The sequence below is a fragment of the Podarcis muralis genome, chromosome 7, assembly GCF_964188315.1.
Source record: "Podarcis muralis chromosome 7, rPodMur119.hap1.1, whole genome shotgun sequence".
Taxonomy (NCBI): domain Eukaryota; kingdom Metazoa; phylum Chordata; class Lepidosauria; order Squamata; family Lacertidae; genus Podarcis; species Podarcis muralis.
In genome coordinates, this window is record NC_135661.1 from 72032941 (window position 1) to 72056636 (window position 23696).

The 23696-nt window shown below is 45.0% G+C and overlaps 2 protein-coding genes across 2 annotated transcripts; one reads left to right on the plus strand and one right to left on the minus strand.

Moving 5' to 3' along the window:
* The first annotated feature begins 1681 nt into the window (after window positions 1–1681).
* On the plus strand, window positions 1682–11614 carry LOC114602896 (trypsin-like). The gene is made up of 5 exons (XM_077932070.1): window positions 1682–1724; window positions 6361–6517; window positions 7824–8077; window positions 9746–9882; window positions 11406–11614. Exons 1-5 carry the CDS (start codon window positions 1682–1684, stop codon window positions 11580–11582), a joined length of 768 nt encoding a protein of 255 aa, XP_077788196.1. The 3' UTR covers window positions 11583–11614.
* A 740-nt stretch (window positions 11615–12354) lies between these two features.
* On the minus strand, window positions 12355–19098 carry CTU1 (cytosolic thiouridylase subunit 1). Its single transcript, XM_028742715.2, has 2 exons — window positions 18538–19098; window positions 12355–15173 (listed from the first exon to the last, which is right to left on the minus strand). The coding sequence occupies exons 1-2, from the start codon at window positions 19037–19039 to the stop codon at window positions 14617–14619; spliced, it is 1059 nt and encodes a 352-aa protein (XP_028598548.2). The 5' UTR covers window positions 19040–19098; the 3' UTR covers window positions 12355–14616.
* Between the last annotated feature and the right edge of the window lie 4598 nt (window positions 19099–23696).

Here is a 23696-nt window from a genome sequence, read left to right on the forward strand (position 1 = left end):
AACAAATAAACAAATATCTTAACAAGATCTTGTGAGGCTTGGCTGAGACAATGATTTGACCAGAGTCATTCTGAATTTCATGTTATTGCTGTCCCTTTATATGTAAAAAGGAATTATATTAGGGCTCAGTTCAAGCCTTTTAAGGGCAACTGTTAAGGAGGTGACTTAAAATACATAACAAAACAAAAAAATTGTGATTATTGATTACACAAATAATGAAGTATATGGTAAAACTACCTATAGTTTACAGCACAGTCTGGCATGTACATGTTTACTCCCCCCCTCCCTCCCTATAAATTCCTATCAATTCTATCTGTCGCTGATACAAAATACTTTTTACTTTGATCATCAATCTATGCAATAGACATTAGAATACATCATTTCATATCTGTAATAACTTTGGTATATACACTTTGACAAACTTACGTTGATATGTTCAGAAATGTTTATCTGACTTCCTAATGTCTCAACAAATGAAACTGATTTGTAAAAATGTTACATGGGGGGAAAAATACGAGAGAGAGACATTGCACACACTTTTGTAAATCAAGAAAATCTTTAATAAAAAGAAAGAAAGAAATGTTTATCTGAGTGTTTATTGTTTTATTTTTATTTTTATGTATTATGTATTATTGCTCTTCTATTAATAATAATAATAATAATAGAATTTATATACCGCCCTATACCTGGAGGTCACATAAAAAGATCACAGTATATAAAATAAAAATAAAAGCAATAACCCAATAATATCCCCCTCCCCAAAGAGCCACATTTTAAAAGGGTATGGGATGTTGATCAGGTCAACCAAAGGCCTGGTTAAAAAGGAACCTTTTTGCCTGGCACCTAAAGGTGTATAATGAAGGCGCCAGGTGAACTTCCCTGGGGAGAGCAGTGCACAGACAGGGAGCCACTGCAGAGAAGGCCCACTCTCGTGTTGCTACTCTCCAGACCTCTCGATAATGTCTCAATGCAACCTTGTTAAACAGATTAAAGATGAAAATGAATAAAAACTACAAAACAAAAACAAAAAGGCCATCTTTGGCAGGAATCAGGTTTGCATGACAGCACCAAATGAAATTTAACTGGGAATTGCAGGTGGGAAGAGTGCTAACGTGCTCAGTTTCTGCTTGTGAGCTTCCCATAGAAACCTATATATGGAAACCTGTGAAAACACTGTGCTTGACTAGATGAGCTTATGTTATAACTGTGCAAGGTGATTTAACTATGGAATTCGCAACCACAAGAAGTAGTGATAGCTACCAACATAGATTGCTTTAAAAGAGAATTATGCTATGAGTGGGTGCTAGCTACAATGGACATGTTCTGGCTCATCAGTCAGAGGCAGAATGAATACCAGTTGTCGAGATTCACAAGTAAAGAAAGTGCTATTGGCTCTGATTCAACAGGTTCTTACTATGTTCTTACGTGGTTGAATCCCACCTACAAAACAGCAACGTTCTGGAACTGCCATTTCTCACCTCCAGCAAAGTGCCTACTCCATTCTTCAAAACTAGCGGCACCACAGGTGCTAGGGAGAGAACGCATTGTGTAAGTCCAAAGAGAAAGATGAAGTCTTAGAGCTGTGAACAGAGGGTCCAGTTCATTTCTCTGTCAATTATTTACTAAAGTTGTGGTAGGAGGAATAAAATTGTGCATCCCCTGTCCTTACTACCTCATTATCATGGAGCAAGTTCTAGGCACAGTGCTGCTTCTGGCTTCTGTAGGTAAGAGAGTTGTTGCTGGCACAGGTGCTTACGGGCAGTGAGCTAACCATTCCTATGTCATTCCTATATGGGTGAAGCCTAAGGTGTTTTGTTTTTATGTTGCAATAAGTGCTGCTTGACTGATTGCCATACAATGTTAATTTAATTTGGCAGGGCATCATGACTTCCTAACAAAATTACTTTCTTTTATTTGAATGGGCTCCCATCCTTTCCAAAGTGATGTATGATCTTAAAAAAAAAATGCACAACTTTCCAATACATCTCTTGTATTGGCATAATAAAAAAGTCACAAATCTGTATAAAATGTGCATGTGCATAGATAGATAGATAGATAGATAGATAGAGTCTTTGGCAATCACTCGTAGCCGAATAAGATTGTCTTCCGTAAACATGGTTTTAACAATGAGTCTGTAAGCAACTGTGGAGAGAGACCAATTCTGGAACCACACGTCTTTCCACAGTGGGGACATTGGTTTCCGGGCGGTGATCACGGTGTGGATTTGCCAAGCCTTCCTCTAAACACATTTCTCCCTTGCATATATGTGTGTGTGTGTGTGTGTGCGCGCGCGCAAATGTAGTGGAGAAGATTTTGAGCAGGTGATCTGTATGCCTGCTGAGTCTGTTGTCCAGGTGCTGAGGTTGAGCAACTTCGAGGTATCCTCCCTTCCTGGGGTTGATGATGAATGAACTTTATTACGGTCACCGACCAGGATAAAACAACAACAACAACAACAACAACAACATATAAATAAAATAGCAGTTAGGATTATTTTTTTTTAACTGATAAATGTTGGAGCAAATAAGGACAAAGTAACAAGCATGGGGTTGTTTATATTGAAACCACACTGCATGTTGCTGGATGGTTTCACAACTACCAGCAAGAGAAGATGTGAGTTGTAGTTTAGGGAGTCAGAGAATTCCATCAGAAATGAAAATAGGAAAAGCTGCTGCATTTCACATAGTTGCCAGAGATCTGGAACAGAAACCATGCAAATAGGGGTGTTATTTGCTATCATTATATTAGTCTGCAAAATGTTACAGAAGCAACTACATTATTTCCTGCATTGTTTTTGTCATTTTCCTTCCATTGAAATGTATTGAAATTGATTACATAATTAATGATACAACTATGTTAGTCTCAACTATAGTAGACAGATTAACAGTTTCAGAGGAAGCCAAACTACAGTCATACCTTGGTACTCAAACGTCTTAGTTCCCAAATGCCGAAAACCCAGAAATAAGTGTTCCGGTTTTCAAACGTTTTTCAGAAGCTGAATGTCCGATGCGGCTGTCGGCTACTGTTTCTAGGGCACCTGCACCAATCAGAAGCTGCACCTTGGTTTTTGAACATTTCAGAAGTAAAACGGACTTTCGGAACGGATTAAGTTTGGCGCTTTTGTTTTTCCTATTTATTTTGCATTTTTGTTTTTGAGGCTTTTTCGGTTAATTTGTTTTTGTGACTGTGTGGAACCCAGTTCAGCTACTGATTGATTGATTGATTGATTGATTGACTGACTGACTGATTGTATTGTATTGTGTGACTGCGGAAATGGATAAAAGCCCCCCATCCAAATAATGACTATCATCAGTGCAGGTAAGGAAAAAATAATTTTAATTTTTATCATCTACAATACTGTCTTATTTATTTTATAGTACAATACATTGATTATTGCTTTCATTTTATGGATCAATGGTCTCGTTAGATAGTAAAATTCATGTTGAATTGCTGTTTTAGGGGTTGTTTTTAAAAGTCTGGAATGGATTAATCCGTTTTGCATTACTTTCTATGGGAAAGCGCGCCCTGGTTTTGGAACGCTTTGGTTTTGGAACGGACTTCCAGAACGGATTAACTTTTAGAACCAAGATACCACTGTACAGCAGAATGGAAACAAAGTTGATTCTCAGGAACAAAGGAAGCCCGTGAAGGCATAAACTTGTCTCCACTGAAAAGCACTGTTTTATAAGGTCTGCCTGTGAAGGCTGAATGACAATGATGTCTGTTTCATGTGGGCAGGTCATCCCTTGGTGCTACAGTCACCAGGGGACGAGATGCATTTACAAACTTGCTCAGATGGATTCAAGCTCCTTCTTTGGTGAGCCTCCAAAGGGAAGATGTTCCAGAACTGGAGACTGCCTCTCTACAAATCCTTGCAAGAATGCAGACTTTCAGTTACCAAAACAAAAAAAATTCCTTCCAGTAAAGACCAACTAAGTTAGTTCTTGGTATGAGCTTTCGTGTGCATGCACACTTCTTCAGATACACTGAAACAGAAGTTGCCAGATCCTTCTATATAGTGAGAAGGTGGGGAGGTGTATTACTCAGAAGGGTGGTGGGAATGGCTGATTGGCAGATAGCTGTGATGAGCCTGTTGACGACTCTTAACGACTGGAAGGAATTTTTTTTGTTTTGACTATGGCAGACCAACAGGCTACAGTCGTTAAGAGTCGTCAACAGGCTCATCACAGCTATCTGCCAATCACCCATTCCCACCACCCTTCTGAGTAATACCCCTCCCCACCTTCTCACTATATAGAAGGATCTGGCAACTTCTGTTTCAGTGTATCTGAAGAAGTGTGCATGCACACGAAAGCTCATACCAAGAACTAACTTAGTTGGTATTTAAGGTGCTACTGGAAGGAATTTTGTTTTGTTTTGACTATGGCAAACCAACACGGCTACCTATCTGTTTCAGTTACCAAGTTAGGGATCAGGAAAGGATGGAAGCAGGCAGGAAGAAAGTGAGCCATTGGGATCTACTGCTAGGAGTGGAGCTCTAGGACCAGGGAGACCTGGGCTCAAATCTCTGCTTACCATGAAGCTCACCAGATGGTCCCAAGCCACTCATTCTAACTCACTTGTTGTGAAGATGACCTGGGGTAAACCCCAGCGCATCTGCTGCCCTGAACACCTTGGAGGAAGAGTGAACTAAACATGTGTTAAATAAACTTGAAATAAGAAGCCGGTTCAGAAGCTGGAGATCCAAGGGAATAGCAGCCAACGCCTTGGGATCCATCTCAGAACAGCCCTGGAAAGGTCTGTTTATGTTAGACCATGGTACAAAAAGTCACTGCTGGAATCATGTATTATATGCTCACCGCTTTATTATTACACTTCATGAAGTGGATTAAAGCAAATAAAAGCTTTTGCCATGATAAATTTGTGAGTCTTTAGGTTTGTGAGTCACAAGACTCTTTATTGTTTTTGCTACATTGGATAGGTAATAGAGCCTCCTAATAATAATAATAATAATAATAATAATAATTCTCATGTTTCAAATATATATCTCAATGCAATGTACAAAATATTATAAAAAAACAACTAAAAATGTAAAGAAAACACAAAAGTAACAGGATGAATACCAATCAAGGAGGAATGGCACTTTAAGTTGTTGGAATATGCGGAGCTGGCGGGTCAGTAAGAGAACAAGAAGCTCAAGGATACAAAAAGGACTGGAAAATGTTTGTAATTTTAAAAATCTATATAAACTCGTGAACAGATTAGCAGGACTTGAATAAATTCAGCAGTATAAGAGGAAGTAGGAGATAATTAGTAAGAAGAGTAGAACTCATAGCTGTCAAAGTTTCCCTTTTTTAAAGGGAAATTCCCTTATTCCAAATAGGATTCCTCGCAAGAAAAGGGAAAAGTTGATAGCTATGGTAGAACTTGGTAACTTAGAATACATGGAAGAGAAGGAAAATAACAGATACTAGAGGAGAGGAAGAGAAGTCCTTAGGTGTTTTGTGTGGTGTCTTTGGTTTGTTGTGGTTTTGTTTTCAATTTTTATTCATTTATTTTCTACTTATTCTTTTTGAACTGTATGTGAGAACACAAATAAAAATTACTTTCAAAAACAAACAAACCAGGATATGGATTTTAAAATCCTATGTTGGACAATAAAACAGTTATATTAGACTAAAATTACTACGTACAGTGGTACCTCAGGTTACATACGCTTCAGGTTACAGACGCTTCAGCTTACAGACTCCGCTAACCCATAAATATTACCTCAGGTTAAGAACTTTGCTTCAGGATGAGAACAGAAATCGTGCAGTGGCGGCACAGCGGCAGCAGGAGGCCCCCTTAGTTAAAGTGGTACCTCAGGTTAAGAACAGTTTCAGGTTAAGTACAGACCTCCAGAATGAATTAAGTACTTAACCCGAGGTACCATTGTATCTGCTTGACGTTGATCAGAACATTTTACAAGGGACTTTAAGAGGAAGGAAGAAATGAGCAAGCCAGTAGGACTGAAAAATCGCTATCTGAACAGAAGGATACACATAGGGTTCTACTTTTAGTTTCAGTCAAGCCTGGCAAATGCAAGAGCCTTTAATGTACCTTGCACACAACACATTCATGTAGATGTTGCAGCCTGAGTGAAAGCACACCATGTTGAGGAACCATCAGATTTCCAAGCTTTGTATAACTTACTGTTCTCAAAAGTACAGGACATTCACGACCACACTTGAGCCTTCATCTTATTCCAGTAATCATTATTATCTGCAGGATCCCATCGGCATGGGGGTGGGTACTTCACCTGCATTTCTGGGAAACAGCTTCCCATCTAATGAAGCACACTCTTACTGGAAGCCTCCCGTGTCAGCAAATGTGTAATATATGATGGTATTTGTGTCACAGTGTCAGCACAGACCGGCGAGCGTATTATCGGCGGATCCGAATGTTGGCCGCACTCTCAGCCCTGGCAAGTATTTGTCTTCGGCAGTCAACTCACTCGATGTGGTGGAGCCTTGATCAATGAGCACTGGGTGCTTACAGCTGGACACTGTCTGCGAAGGCAAGTTTGTGGGGTCATAGGGAGGAAGCGGTGGGTGAGAGGGAGGGTATTGTCTCCAGAGTAGGGGAGTGGGTGGTGCTGTGGTCTAAACCACTGAGCCTCTTGGGCTTGCCAATCGGAAAGTCGCTGGTTCAAATCCATGCAACGGTGGTGAGCTCCCATTGCTCTGTCCCATCTCCTGCCAACCTAGCAGTTCAAAAGCACACCAGTGCAAGTAGATAAATAGGTACCATTGTGGTGGGAAGGTAAATGGCATTTCCGTGTGCTCTGGTTTCCGTCACGGTGTCCCGTTGCACCAGAAGCAGTTTAGTCATGCTGGCCACATGACTTGGAAAGCTGTCCATGAACAAACGCCGGTTCCATCGGCCTGAAAAGTGAGATGAGCACTGCAACCCCATAGTCGCCTTTGACTGGACTTAACCGTCCAGGGGTCCTTTACCTTTACCTTTTTTTTTAACCTTTAATCTCTCCAGACATTTACAAAACAATCTAGAATGGATCGCTTTTCTTCTTCGTCATTTTTTAATTGCCTGAGATTCTGCTGCTGCACTGGGTGAAGAAGTCCCTGCCCAGAGGCAGTCAGCCAGCAGAGAGCTGGTCCTCAGCAGCCATTTCTTACATTTTGAATTCTTTACGAGTTTATATGCAGGTGGTGCTGTGGGTTAAACCACAGAGCCTAGGACTTGCTGATCAGAAGGTTGGCAGTTCGAATCCCTGTGACAGGGTGAGCTCCCGTTGCTCGGTCCCTGCTCCTGCCCACCTAGCAGTTTGAAACCAAGTCAAAGTGCAAGTAGATAATTAGGTACCGCTCCGGCGGGAAGGTAAACGGCATTTCCGTGTGCTGCTCTGGTTTGCCAGAAGCGGCTTAGTCATGCTGGCCACATGACCCAGAAGCTGTACGCCGGCTCCCTCGGCCAGTAAAATGAGATGAGCGCCGCAACCCCAGAGTCGGCCACGACTGGACCTCATGGTCAGGGGTCCCTTTACCTTTACTGAATTGTATTAATCATTTGTTGAATTTGTTTTTGCCTTCGTTATATGTTTTGGATGTGATTATACTGACTGAAGTGTTCTACTCATTTTCAGTACCATAGCTATTATTGAGACTTGCTTTGAGCTCAGCATTGTTGCTGGAAAAGCAGGATATAAGAACTATTAAATCATATCAAATCTGGGCCACAAACCCTGTCCTAGTCAAGCAAAGAACCGAGGCCAAGAATAGCATGGAAATGGTTTGGTATAAGAAGGGCTGTGCCATACAATAGTTCTGAACACCTCTGTGTCTTCGCTATTGTCTCCCTTGCAGAAATCTCATGGTTCATCTTGGGGAGCATGATTTGTATAAGCAAGATGTTGGGGAACAGTTTTCCAAAGCAATCAGAGCCATCCGCCACCCTAAGTTTGAACCCCGAACAATGAAAAACGATGTCATGCTTCTGAAGCTATCCCCCCCTGCAGTCCTGGGAGATACCATTAAGACCATCCCTTTTGCTAAGGAATGCACACCCACTGGGACAAAGTGTGTGGTGTCTGGCTGGGGCACTACTACTTTCCCCGAAGGTAAGAGGAAAGGCCAGAGGGTCAAGGTTCCATGTGCAATGACTACTTTTGGGATAAGCTGCAAGAAGTTTAGCTTGCAACGTCCATCAACAGGCAAGGATTTCACAAGACCTCCTGCAAACCAAGGCTAGATTCAGGTACTTGAGGGGCCTGGTGCAGTTCCTACAAAGGAAAGCATGAAATAAGGTGATGTAAATGATGTAAGCTTTTGCAGACTACCTTAACCGAAACCAAAAACACCTAAATCCTGAGCACCTGCAGTTTCACAACCCTGAGCAAACTACTAAAAAAAAGGGGGGCGGGGCGTAAGCTTGAGAAACAAAAAGACAGTACAGTGGTACCTCAAGTTACGTACTTAATTCGTTCCGGAGGTCTGTTCTTAACCTGAAACTGTTCTTAACCTGAAGCACCACTTTAGCTAATGGGGCCTCCCGCTGCCACCGCGCCGCCGGAGCATGATTTCTGTTCTCATCCTGAAGCAAAGTTCTTAACCCGAGGTAATATTTCTGGGTTAGCGGAGTCTGTAACCTGAAGCGTATGTAACCTGAAGCGTATGTAGCCCGAGGTACCACTGTAACAATTAACTGCACCGCTATTCAAAATCCAGTTAAAACGATCCAGTTTAACTAACTCAACCAAATGGATGAACTTGATTCAGCATTTTGAAGTCTGATAGCCCCCTTGCCTCTTAGCAAGGTAATCCCACCGCCTCCCAGTACTACGTACTTTAGGAACCACTAGATTAGGTGATTTATGGGCCTAAGTATAAGGGCAGCTGCCTCTGTCCATAATGTGTTTCCAGTTGTGGGATGGGGAATTGCATCTACTAGCCAGTAGTCCATTAAGGTGAATGAAAGTAGTGGACTCTCCTTCCTTGAAGGCTTTTAAGCAGAGTTTGTATGGCCATCTGTCATGGATGCTTTAGCTGAGATTCTTACATTGCAAGGAGTTGGAGAAGATGGCCCGCAGAGTCCCTTCCAACTCTACAGTTCTATGATCCTATGAGTGGGGCATCTCATTCTGCTCCAAGCAAGCCCTCACCTACCTCTCGCCTTACTGAAGGAGCGTCTCCACCCCCATCGTTCTACCTGGACACTGAGGTCCAGCGCCGAGGGCCTTCTGGCAGTTCCCTCACTGCGAGAAGCCAAGTTACAGGGAACCAGGCAGAGGGCCTTCTCGGTAGTGGCGCCCTCCCTGTGGAACGCCCTCCCACCAGATGTCAAAGAGAACAACAACTACCAGACTTTTAGAAGACATCTGAAGGCAGCCCTGTTTAGGGAATCTTTTAATGTTTGGTGTATTACAGTACTTTAATATTTTTTTGGAAGCCACCCAGAGTGGCTGGGGAAGCCCAGCCAGATGGGCGGGGTATAAATAATAATAATAATTATTATTATTATAAATAAATTATTATTACTTACGACGAATCCTGGGGGTGGCCCTGGCTGTTGGTTTCCTCCTCTGAGTCTCAGTGTTACCCCTTGCAGAACTCAATAGAGAGGAATATGGGGGCAAAGTTGGTCTTCCTGCCTTCCACCTTATGGTTGCAATGGACACCAACCATCACAGCTTCTGGCATTTGTGAGGGAGGAACCTGAAGCTAAAATAGTTAAGCAGCAAGTCCCAAACAGCCAGTGTCGCACACTGACCCAAGCATTCATTTTGCAGTAAATTATGCCAATGTCCTGCAATGTTTGGACACAGAGATCCTGCCAAATTACATATGCAAGTCTAGGTACGGAAACTACTTTGCAGACAACGCGATTTGCTCAGGAAAAATGGAAGGAGGCAAAGACTCGTGCCAGGTGAGCAATAAACACTTGGTGACTATGGGTCAGAGGCACAGTGCGTTGTAGCACAATCCAACTTTCCTGTGATTTAGCCTGCAATCTGAACTATGCCATTCATATATAACTTATACACCACATAAAATAACAAAAGCAAGTCACACATATTGCAACAATAAAGGCACAAGCAAAGTCAGCGCATATATCAGGATGCAAGAATCCTGTAAAACATCATTCATGTCTACTCAGAAGTCGGCCCTATTTAATTTAGTGCAGCATATTCCCAGGTAAATGGGGTTAGGATTGTAGTCCAAGTCCAACTTTGTTCAGTGGAACTTCTGAGTAGGGATGGAATAGAATCATAGAATCATTTGATTCAGTTCACTTCTAAATATGAACCTGCCTAATATGCATGTTCTGAAACAATATTTGATTTGAAACACACAATTCCTCTGATATTTGCGCTTCTCAGAGTTTTGCAGTGCAGTTCTCCAGCTATGGGATATGTACAAAAATGCATATACTAGGATAAAGTATGTGTAATGATAAAAGAACATGCACAAATGCATTATGTTAGGGGAAATTGCTTTGCAAAAATACTAAGCAAAATCCCATATAAAAATGTGTGTAATAGAAGTTTGCATTAAAAGGCTGATTAATTTTCATGAGTTAAAAAAAACCCCACCCCAAACTGATGTGGAAATGTAGAAAACTGAACTTGCAGATTGGGAGATGAGAAACCAAAACTGACAGAGTCACATATCCTTACTTATGAGTAGACATGGTTAGGATTTCTCCAATGTCAGTAGCAAGCAGACTTCTATTTTTATTTTATTTTTCCTTCTTATTACTTGAGATCCATCAGTAGAAGGGAAACAAATATTTACAATAAAAGAATTTTGAGCCCAGGAATTTGTTTATAAAGTACCAAAACTAGACTGAGCTCATAGTTCTTCCATACAGAAATATATTTCTGCATATCCCATTCTTCCCTTTCAGCAGTACATTTTTTAGGGTTGTTTTGTTGTTACCATTGTTGGGAGTAAGAAATCCTTGCCAATCTACTTCAGATCATCCAGCAATCTACCAGCACAGCCCACTCTAACTTCTGCCTACTCCTTGTCTAAATCTTCCTAATTAAAAGAGAGAAAAAAGGAAAAAGGAAGTGAGCAGAAACAGAAGGGTATTAAGATATTGGTGGGGGGTGGGGGGAGAGACACCGAACTACCCAAGGAAGCAAGTATTAAGCAAGAAGAGCCATAAACCTACAGAAAGCCATACCTGCTTCAATATGAAACCCCCTATTTCTGTACCTTTTGGATTCAATGTTCAGCTTGAGCAGGGATGTGGAATCTATAGCCCTCCAGATTTTGCTAGACGAAAGCTCTCATCATCCCCGACCACTGGCCATGCTGCCTGGGGCTGATGAAAGTTGGAGAATCTCCGGAGGACCACAGATCCCAGCCCCTGAACTAGAGAAGTCTCACCACACCAAAGAGTTCTCCTGCTCTCTTACCCCTTTCCTCTTGTTGAATTTACAGGGAGATTCTGGGAGCCCCTTGATTTGCAACGGGGTCCTTCACGGTTTGGTGTCATCGGGAGCTGTGAAGTGTGCATCCAAGAAAAACCCTGCTGTTTTCACGGAGATCTGCAAATTTTGGAAGTGGATCGAGGAAACCATGGCTGAAAATGACACAAAAGCACCAGCCCAGGGCTGATATCCCTCAATAAAAAGCCTGGCGCAAATGCATTGTTGCCTTTGTTTCTCAGTACCATTTTTCTCATGCAGAGCGCAGAAATGGGAGCATTTCCAACAGTTGCAACCTATACCCCAGCTCTCCTCTGGGATAACTCAGTAGAGCGTGAGACTCTTAATCAGAGAGTCAAAAAATTCATGCATTGTAAGGGTCTAGATGACCCATGCGGTCCCTTCCAACTTCACACTTATATGAAAAATTGATAGCAGTTGCTGATCAGCAATAATGTACAAAGAGCCTGCTAGGTCAGGCCAATTGGCTCATCTAGTGCAGCATTCTGTTCTCACACTAGCCAACCAGATGCCTGTGGGAAGCCCAAATGCAGAACCTGATTGCAACAGCACAATTCTCCCCACTTGCGATTTCCAATGGCTGGCATTCAAAAGCACACTGGTTCCCACTGTGGATGTGGAATGTAGCTGACATGACAAGGCTGTCTGTAAACCTTCCGCGACGACCACTTATTGAATAAGCTGGTGGTTTAGCTTGTTCGGCAACAAGCAAGGATTTCACAAGATCTCCTTTGGATCAGCCAAAGTCTATCAGATTACAATTCCCAGAGCGGTTTAACAATTAACCCCTCTTCCCAGGGAACTCTTTAACAGTTGCAGCTCTAGGGGAATAGGGGTTTCTTAACGACTCCCAGCAACCTTAACAAACTACAGTCTCCAGAATGCTTTGGGGGAAAGCCATGATTGTTTCCAGTGGAATGATAGTTATTTACCGGTAAATGTGCAGTGCCGATGATGCCTAAGAAGTTTGTTAATATAATCAGCTGATCTGAGAAGAAACGTTCATTGTTGCCTAATCTTGCAAAACTTAATTCTTATCAACATTAATTCTTCTTTTTAATATAAGTTTCATTAGTTTTCAATTGCAATCCAATAATAGCCTCATTATAACAATACCAATTTATAATACAATTATTAATATAGTGGTTCCGGAGCCCTGTCCGCATCCTCAGCAGAATGCAACCCACGTCTGCGGGTCACGATTTGCCGCTTCTGCGCATGACTGTACCAATAGTTCAAATACCAAATTATATAATTTAGAAAAGGTGGCCCCCAGTTGCTAGAATTTATGGCTTGATTATTTCTGCGTTCCAATTTTTTTTAATGTCATAATAATAATCCCTTATACAATTGTAATATTAATAACTTCTATTCGTGTTGACACATTAATTGATTTATAAAACTATAAGTGAGGAACTCAAACTATCTCCTTGTTCTATGGCAATTACAGTGGTACCTCGGGTTACTGACGCTTCAGGTTACAGACTTCACTAACCCAGAAATAGTACCTCGGGTTAAGAACTTTGCTTCAGGATGAGAACAGAAATCGCAGCAACGTGGCAGGCCCCATTAGCTAAAGTGGTACCTCAGGTTAAGAACAGTTTCAGGTTAAGAACGGACCTCCAGAACGAATTAAGTTCTTAACTCGAGGTACCACTGTATCCTGTTCGTGGTGCTTCTTCCTGTCCTTGTAAGATGTTATGTCTTCCTTTCCCCCGGTTGTTATTAACATTAACTCTTAATAACATTTGTAACTCTTTAATATGGCATCCTCTATTATGAGCTAACAAAACAAAAAAAGGGTATTTTACCAGAACACCTCTTATTTGATTAAATTTGAAGCTCTTAAAGTGGAGTGTGTCCAATTCTGCTTAAATACATTTTGATCCAATGTGCATAAAAAAAGGCTGCAAAACTTATCAAATGAGAAAAAACTAACAAGTGTCTAAATTGGAGGACCCCTTTGAGCTTAAGATCCCAGACCAAATGGCCCTCCTGGTCCTCTCTCTGATTGGCCCTGCTTGGACAACCATCTGTTGGAATGGTATTACTCTGGTTTTCCTGCCTGGAGCAGAAGGATGGGCTACACTTCAGTTCTGTGACTCAGAATACTTGCTTCGGTGTGGGTATATTCAGTTTTCTGCACGATTTATCCCCACCTATCTCTCTACTGGTCAGGAGCTGTTGGGGCTACAACCAAGAACTCAACAGTCCTATGCACAGCTGCTTAGTGTGGTGAACCAACCAGGACTACAGCTTGGCACATTGCTGGCCTAAGCAGTACTTCAGGGAGAGGGAATCTGGTCCTCCAGACATCATTGGACTCCAACTCCCATGAGCCCCAGGGACCATAAATCAGGAGTGATGGGATGTCAGAGTCCAACTGTCTCAAATTTCCAGGCCACCCACCCGTGTTGCACAAAGGGAAAAGTTGTGGCCAGAAGGCAGACCCTGGCAAATCATTGGTCTGTTTCTATTGGGTCCACAAGTAGCTGCTCATTATTGCCACCTTTTTACCAAGAATTACAAAACAGGTGCATCTTGCACTTAATCAGGAAAGCCAGAGTATACAGACAGAATCAACACAGAGGTTGGTTACTCTGTTAACAGTTAAAGAAACATGAGCACACACTATTTTTTTGTAAATTTTGTTTATTTGTTTATACCCTGGCCTTCAGCCAAAAATATAATAATAATAATAATAATAATAATAATAATAATAATAATAATAATGATGATGATGTCCCTGCTCTTAGACCAGTAGGAAATAGATAATACAGAACAGGGGTGTCGGAAGGTTCCAGTAAATCACTGTCGGTCACGGACTCCTTTTTGTTGGCATCAAAGCACCTGGCCCTTCCTCCTCGCCCCGTCCTCCATTTTTGCATGATTGTTAGAACAGAAGATGGAGTTTTTGCTGCTTGGCAGATTGCTTTCTCATCGATCTTTTGGTGAGCGACGTTTCCCCTTTACTCAGTTTTGTCATTTTCCTCCCTAGAAAAAGCTCAACAACCACAAAATACGGGGTACATCACTGCCAGTTTTTTATTCTGTGAATAGATCGCACTCTCTTGGGAGTTGGACGCCCCTGATGTTGAATATCATTTGATTTTAAATAAAACCCTCCAGTTGTTGTTGAGACACCTGCTGCAGCCAGAATGGCTAACTGTTAGGGATGATGGGAACCATGGGTAGGGACAGGCTCAGAAGTCTATGGCCCTCGGGCCTCGCTTTGCCTGCCGAGGGCCTTCCTCTTCCTGTAAGCTAGTTTCTGGCTTCTCACTGCCCAGCAAAGCTTTCTGCAGCCGGCTGGTCTTGCCGATGCCCAGCCGAGGGAGGCCACGATTGAGCCCTTCTAGAAGTAAGCAAGCTTTGCAGAGGGGCTGGCTGGAGAGGTAGCCGCACCGCTGGCAGGTGCCCTGGGTGGGCATGCGGACATCCTCGCGCACCGCCAGCCGCTCGCCCGAGTGCACCAGGTCAGCCACCGTGCTGGGCCGCGTGGCTTCGAGGTCTTTGAGCAGGGCGCGGGTGTGTCCGCGGTAGGCGTTGGGGGAGTACACGCACTCGGTGCTGAAGTAGTCCAAGCCTTGGAAGTAAGCGTACAGCACAATCTCCTTCTCGTAGGCGTGCTTCAGCGGCTTGCAGCGCGGCAGCTGCCCCTCGCTTCCCGTCAGTATATCCGCACAGCGCCGGAGGCGCCCCACGTCCCCCCGCAGGAAGTTCATCAGCACCGTCTCAGCGATGTCATCTGCGTTATGACCTAAAGAATGAATCAGACAGCAATGGGACGAGTCAACAGGACACGCACCTTCCTGGCTATCCTTGGTATAGGCAGAATGAAGATCAAGATCTGCCGGTAGATTTCTAAGTACAATTAGCAGCAGATTCACAAGGGATGTGGATTTCCAATTATTTAACTATACCAATAGCTAAAAAGTTTCCTTCTTCTTCTTCTTCTTCATTGCACTTAAAGGTAAAGGTAAAGGTACCCCTGCCCGTACGGGCCAGTCTTGACAGACTCTGGGGTTGTGCGCCCATCTCACTCTAGAGGCCGGGGGCCAGCGTTGTCCGCAGACACTTCCGGGTCACGTGGCCAGCGTGACAAGCTGTATCTGGCGAGCCAGCGCAGCACACGGAAACGCCGTTTACCTTCCCGCCAGTAAGCGGTCCCTATTTATCTACTTGCACCTGGGGGTGCTTTCGAACTGCTAGGTTGGCAGGCGCTGGGACCGAACAACGGGAGCGCACCCCGCCGCGGGGATTCGAACCGCCGACCTTTCGATCAGCAAGCCCTAGGTGCTGAGGCTTTTACCCACAGCGCCACCCGTGTCCCTTCATTGCACTTAGATCCCACCTTTTTATCCAAGGAGTTCAAAGTGCCGGACATGGTTCTCCCCGCTCCTCATTTATTCCCACAACAACCCTGCAAGGTAGTATAGGATGAGAAGCATCTTGGGTTGGCGAGGATTTGAACCCTTGTTTCCCAGGTTCTACTCCAGCACTCCAAGCACTATATTGCAGTAGCTCTATTATATTCCTCCCCCCGCCCAAAAAAGTAGGCAGATGTAGAGAGCTTAGGGAAAATCCAGGAGTGAATTCCCCCCTTCTTTATTTTTCTTTTCTTTTAAACCATCTCAATAAGCCAACAACAATAACCATTCAACAATATACAAATAATTATAAGTTACAATCTATCCTTAATATTTATAAGCACCAATTAGGAATTCCAGATGGAGGCATACTGCGTTGGTGGTTCTCTGTGGTTGCCTTTCTTGTTAACATAATCGAGTGAATTTTTTTCTTCTTAATTAAATGCACTCAGGAGCCCCCAGATCCTTAATTCTAAGTGAATGCAGGGTTGTTGCTAGGTAATAAAAAGGAGTCGGGGTGCAGGCCTGCAGTGGAAATGGGCATAGTGTTTGGATATGCTACTTTACATGTACAGATCAATTGTGTGTATGCGCTGATCTAGCCTCCTGGCAGAAGCATCACTACAGTTTACAGAGAGGGAGAAGCGTGAAGCGCTTGGCAGGCCAGCATTGTGCTGATGCACCTGCAGAGCCAACCTGGTGCATCTCCACAGCGCTGAACACTCCATCACCTCACTGTTTCCGTTTCTAGTAACCTGCAGCAACAACGGTGCCAGGAAACCAGGTAAATGCCGCCCCACTTTCCTGTAAAGGTGGCCTTTGGGCAAATTAAGCTGGTGGGTTGTACTGTGCTTTGCAATGAGCCTCCCTGCAAGCAAAATTTCTATGAAAAGGAATCAGGGAGGGAAGGGTCAGCGATCTAGGGCCCAGCACAAGAGACCACCTTCTAACACCACCTGCATATATCTGCGCCCCTGAGCTACTCTTTTCTGCATCAGGCACTGGCTGGTGGACCTCAGGATTTGAGTAAATTAAAATGCACTAAATAGATCCTGCCATCCTGAAGTTTGCCTATAGCTCCAGAGTCAACTATATAGGGCAGACAAGAGGCCGTGCCTTCAGCAATGCCTGATAAGTGTGGAATAAGACCTAACTTGGAAGGGCAGTTACAGCTCCTGAAAAACAAGCAGGAAGAAGCTGGTCATCAGCCTTCTGCCTCACTGAGGCTAACTTTAGTCACTTTTTGCTCCCTGGAGGTTTCCTTCAGCCGCCTTGACTATCCCAATTTCTTTCCCAGCATGCCCACCAGTTGGGCCCCTAACCAAAGGCCACGAACTGCGGCCAAGCACCCCTTTTGCTTTGTGCTGGCTGTGGGCTTCCAGCAAGCACTTGGTTGGTCAGTGCGAGAACAGGATGCTGGACTAGATGGGCCTTTGGTCTGATCTAGTAGGGCTACTGGTCATACGGAGCAGCATGCAAAGCAAAGTCTTTCCTCACCCCCAAAATCACATTGGGCTTAGAAGCGGGGATGGGGAGGGTTGCATGGTCTCACCATGCAAAGAGAGTAAGGAAGACAGAGTGGTTTGGCCTTACTCAAGGGAGAAATGAAAAGCACATGGGTAGCTGTGTTGCTTATAGATAATATTTAATACATTATATATTTAAGGTGTGTTTGCGCGTACGTATATTGCACCAGGAAACAGTTGCAGCAGCAGCAATCTCTAAAAAGGGCAATTGTGGGGAACATGTGACCCTCCAAACTCCAACACCCATCAGGGTCTGCCAGTATGACCAATGGCCTGATGGAATACACAGAGATGGCAAAACGTACCAGAAGATTAAGAGATCAAGATGATAGAATCTTTGTAATAGAATGGGGGAAATTTATTGAATATATAAAAATAAATTGCAAACAATTAAAAACGTTAGGACTGATATAAGCATGAGCAGTAAGAAATCTAAGGGAATTAAAAAGGATAAATTAAGATATGTAGTGAGAATCTGATAGAAAAATAAGAAACCGCAGAAGGGGAGGTAGGGAAGTTGCAGAAAATATTATTGGATTTGTGTGGATTTATATTTATTGTTGAATACTGTAAAATGGAAGAACGTAAAATAAAATATTAGAAAGGGGGGAAAGAATATATTATTATAATACTAATAATATTTGCAACTGGTTCAGGGACCCTTTTTCTCAAATATCTAAAGGGCTTCTCACAAGGAGGATGGGGCAAGCTTTTTTTCTCATGCCCTGGACGGTAGAACCCATACCAATGAATTCAAGTTACAAGAAAGGAGATTTTGACTAAACATCAGGTAGAACTGTCTGATGGTAAGAGCTGTCCTGACAATGGAATGGGCTCTGTTGGAAGGTGGTGAACTCTCCTTCCTTGGAGGTTTTTAAACAGAGTTTGAACGGCCATCTGTCATGGATGCTTTTAATGGAGATTCCTGCATTTGCAGGGGGCTGGACCAGATGACCCCGGAAGTCCCTTCCAACTCTACAATTCTAAGACTTAGAAGTCTCTAACGTGAAACGGGGGAGTAAAAGTGCTCCCAATAAATAGTTATGTATTCCTGAGTTAAGGTTGTGGCCCCACAAGAGCTTCGTTGTTGCCGTGCCCTCTGCAGTTGCTCAGAAGCTCTTTAGACGGAGATGGGTAAGCCGGAGCCCACCGGCGCTGATGGACATCGGGAGCCCCACCGCACCCGGAGCGCCCCATCCCGGACCCCCTCCACCCCCAGTCCCCGCACCTGTGGCGATCTTGTCAGCCCCGAGCAAGGCGGCGCCTCGGTCCAGCGCCTGCCGCCGGAAGACCCCGCAGAAGGTGCAGTTGTTCTTGAGGCCGACGTGGCGGACGATGCGGTCCATGCTCCAGCCGTAGAGCTCCTGGTAGGAGACCACGTGCAGCGGCAGCCCCAGGCTGCCCTGGTTGCGGCGCACGGCGGCCAGCGAGTCGTCCCGGTAGCCGGCGATGCCCTCGTCCACCGAGAGCAGCAGCAGGCGCAGGCCGTAGCCGTGGCGCTCGTTGAGCAGCCGCAGCACGTGCGCCAGCACCGTGGAGTCCTTGCCCCCCGACGCCCCGATGGCCACCGTCTCGCCCGGCTGGAAGAGCCGCGCCGACACCACGGTGCCGTGCACCTCCGCCTCGAAGGCCGCCACGAAGCACTCCCGGCACAGCGCCTGGCCCGTCTTGGGGCGGCGGAGCGCGGCGCGCCGGGACCCGCAACTCGCGCAGAGCACGGGCGCCGGCATCCCGGGCCAGCGAGGAGGGCCTCGTCCGCTTCCTGGTGGGGAAAAAAAAAAAACAGCGGCTCGGACGCTGCCTTGCAAACCCCTCCGGTCGCCTTAGGCGAGGAAAGCGTGCGTCTGAAACTACAACTCCCAGCATGCACCGCCACAGACCGGCTGTCGGGATCTGGGCCCTGCCTTCCTCTACGTCTACGGTGTCTCCAGCGGTGTTTGCGAATGCGGGGCAGGTCGCGCTCGCCTGGAAGTGCGCTGTCCAGAGCATCTCGCTTGGCGCAGCGGGCAGCCGGATGGCGCGCAGTGGCCGCTCCTGGACGGAGGAGGTTCAGAGAAAGTTCCAGTGTGAAATTGCAACCCGTTCAATGAGCCCAAGTTAGCCCACAATCAATCAATCAATCAATCAATCAATAATCAATCAATCCCAAACCCACAGTTGGGCCTAGGGTTGCCACCTGTCCTGTATAATACAGGGTTGTCCAGCATTTCAATGCAAAATGCTATGTCCTGTATTGATAACAGCTTTGGCCTGCATTTCAGGTCTCTCTCTCTCTCTCTCTCTCTCTCTCTCTCTCTTTGCCAAGTTGGGGATTCTCTCCAAATGCATGTGTTTGAAAAGGAGTGTGAAAGGTCATGTATTTAAGCTCTGGGTAGCCAAGCACAGAAAGATATACAAATTCATGTGTGTATGTGAGTGTGAGACAAATTCCAAAGGGGGCATCCTGTTAGGCTGCAATGGATTGCTTTGAAGTCACTGATCTTGAATTGAATTTGTTAAATTGTATGAAAATCAATTAAAAGTATGTGGGGGGGGGAGTCACTTTAACTCGAGATGGAAAAATTGCCGCCAACTGCCCTTCCCGGCCCTGTATTTTGCCAGAACAAAAGTGGCAACCCTAGTTGGGCAATACTTTTATTAGGCTAACCTTTCTATATGGCATTTACGTCTCATCTATCTATCTATCTATCTATCTATCTATCTATCTATCTAATCTTTGGCTCAAGCAAAGAACCATGAGAAAAGACCATCCCACCTTGACAATATGCACAGTCTTATAGTTTGATTTCTCTATGCTTTACCTTCTTACCAGTGAGGTCATGAGGAACCAGAAATTTCCTTGATTTACTCACCAGGAAGCTAGATTGCTAAAAAGGTAAAATGAAGGGTAAACAAAAGGTCACCATATGCAGGATTTTTGCATCTAAAAGTCCCTTCATGGAGCTATGGAGGTAGGCTTCAAAAGAAATCCAACCAGAAATTCTATAGAAATGTAGATGCAGACCAGATAGAACCATAGAATCAGAAAGTCACTCCTTCTGGTAGATAAAGCTATTCAGGAGGACCAGCCTTCAGGATGAGTGATCCTTGTTTGTTTGTGTGGCCCAACAGACTTCTTATCAGAAACATCTGTTTTACATTACTGTGGTCTTCTCTCTAGTCTAGAAACTATGCCTAAGCACACCTACCTAGATTTCATTCTCTCATTTTGACGCCTTCTCATTGGCCAGCATGCCAACTTGTCAAGACACAATTTTGGAACCCCTGCAAATCTATTTAAGGCTTTAGAATTGTTCATCTCTCCTTGAGCTCCCCCTACACGACTCTCTGAATGTAGTGTCTATTCTCTGGCCCTCCAAGCAATCTTTCTGCAGTCTCCAGGAACTTTTAAACTTGCCTCTGGATGACTTAGTCTATGCCTGTGATCCTGTTTTACTAATAAAGATGTAAAATCACTTTGGGCATCACCAAGCCTTATGAAGAATGGTTGATGGAGTTTTGTATTTTTATAGTTTTTGTTGTTGGGGGGGGGCTGTCCTAAATTCCTGGAATCAGTATAGGGTTAGAATTTAATCAACCCCTCTGAATTCTCAATCCAGTAGCCTTTTCAACCAGATAATGGCCACTAAGTATGAGTTGTTAATTGAACAAAGGAAGGTGATGAGCCATTAAGAAATCTGTGCCAGATGCAAATGTTATTGAGCTCCCAGTTCTCCCCATTTTTCATACTTCTACCTTATCCTCCACACAAACTGCCAACTTATTTTATCCCTACTTCTTCTTTTACCTCCTATTATCCCATTTTTTTATACAGTACAGTGGTACCTCGGGTTACATACGCTTCAGGTTACATACGCTTCAGGTTACAGACTCTGCTAACCCAGAAATAGTGCTTCAGGTTAAGAACTTTGCTTCAGGATCAGAACAGAAATCGTGCTCTGGCAGCAAGGCATCAGCAGGAGGCCCCATTAGCTAAAGTGGTGCTTCAAGTTAAGAACAGTTTCAGGTTAAGAACGGACCTCCGGAACAAATTAAGTACTTAACCTGAGGTACTACTGTATTCCCAGTTTATTATTTTAAATATATTAACCTTTATCTTTCTAATTTTCCTTGTCACCTCCTCTGGCCTGTTCAGGCCAGATGGAGTCCTCCCCTGACTGTCAGTAGCCTTTACTCACCATTCAGGAAGATGGTATTTTTAACACTATGAGGAGCCCAGGAGCAAATTGGTCACAGGATCTCCTGGCAATGTCATCCCTTTCCAACTAAATAATTAAATAAAAGTAAATACAAATATGCGGTGGCGCTGTGGGTAAAACCTCAGTGCCTAGGGCTTGCCGATCGTATGGTCAGCGGTTCGAATCCCCGCGGCGGGGTGAGCTCCCGTCTTTTGGTCCCAGCTCCTGCCCACCTAGCAGTTCGAAAGCACTCTTAAGTGCAAGTAGATAAATAGGTACCGCTTTATAGCGGGAAGGTAAACGGCGTTTCCGTGTGCTGCGCTGTTGCTGGCTCGCCAGAGCAGCTTCGTCACGCTGGCCACGTGACCCGGAAGTGTCTCCGGACAGCGCTGGCCCCCGGCCTCTTAAGTGGGATGGGCGCACAACCCTAGAGTCGGATACGACTGGCCCGTACGGGCAGGGGTACCTTTACCTTTACCTTAAATACAAATATAATGCTTAAAAAAATACCCCACCTATATTTCAAGATTTTAAGGTCAGTACAACAATTCACATTCATATGTGTCCACTTCAGCCCATCTGCATATGGGGCTCCTCTTCACCTTCCACCAAGAAATATAAACTTTATAAGACGTTTTATTTTCTACTAAGCATTAACATCAGTAACAATGCAGGGCTACGTTTGAATCCCCCTCTGACTGAAGGAAACTGAAGCAGGAGCCGGGTCTTCTACAAACACTGGAAGAGGGCAACGGCTGAGGGCGTTGGCATGGCCCATTGATTTCCGCGGGCGATGGACGAGCCGGTAGTGGTAGGCAGCCAGGAAAACAGTCCATTGCAGCATGCGCGGCAATAGGACCGGTGGAGTTGGTCGATCACCAGCGAGGAGGCCCAGGAGCGGCTTGTGGTCAGTGATGAGGTTGAAAGTCCTGCCGTAGAGGTATTCATGGAACCTTTTCACTCCAGCCACAAGTGCCAGTGCCTCCTTGTCGAGCTGGCTGTAATTCCGTTCGGTCGGAGATAGCGTCCTGGAAAAGTAGGCAAGCGGTGCTTCTCTTCCGTCTGGAAAACGGTGACTGAGGACAGCGCCAATGCCAAAAGGTGAGGCGTTGCAGGTAAGGACCAGCGGCCTGGCTTCACTGTACTGTACCAGCACACTGTCCGATGAAAGGAGAGCCTTGACCATGTTGAAGGCAGCTTTCTCCCGATGACCCCAGGACCAAGGTGTCTTCGTGCTGAGGAGTCGGTGAAGAGGCTCGGCTACCATCGCTTTGTGGGGCAGGAACATGTTATAAAAGTTCAGCAGTCCCAGTAACACCTGCAACTCCATCTTGTTCTTTGGGATGGGGGCCTGCTGGATAGCGTGGATCTTGGACGCTGCCGGGTGAAGGCCGGAGGCGTCGATAAGATAGCCCAGGAACTCCACCTGTGGAACAGCGATCTGGCACTTCTCCTTCTTTACCTTGAGCCCAGCCTCATGAAACCTGGTCAGCATGGCGCGGAGGCGCTTGAACAGCTGCTGGTGCGAGCCTGTGGACACCAAGATGTCATTGAAATACAGCACCACGCCCGGAAGCCATTGCAGGGGACGCTCCATAAGGCTTTGGAAGATGCCAGGAGCCACACTCACCCTGAACTGCAAACGGTGGCAATGAAATGCCCCTCGGTGGGTGACGATCGCCTGGGCTTCAACGGTGGCATCATCAACGGGCAGTTGTTGATAGGCTTGGGCAAGGTCCAGCTTAGTGAAGACCTTACCCTCCACCAGGGAATGCAGCAGATAGTGGACAACAGGAACCGGGTAAGCGTGCTGCTGAAGTGCTTTGTTGATCATGCACTTGTAGTCGGCACAGATTCTCACCGACCCGTCTGGCTTGACAGGCGTGACGATGGGGGTTTCCCACTTGGCATGGTCAACCAGCTCCAAAACTCCTTGGGCAATCAGCTTGTCCAGTTGTTCGTCCACCTTAGCCTTGAGAGCAAATGGAACCTGGCGTGGCTTTAGCTTGATGGGGGTGACTTGTGGATCAAGGCTAAAGGAGATGGGTGTACCTGTATATTGACCCAAAGTGCCGTCAAAAACCTCAGCAAAGTCTTTGATCAGACCCTCAGTCTCTGTGTTAGAGATGGAGTTGATGCCGGTGACTTCCAGGCCGAGGGCATCAAACCAGTCTAGCCCTAGGAGGCTTGGCTGCTGACCTTCAACCAC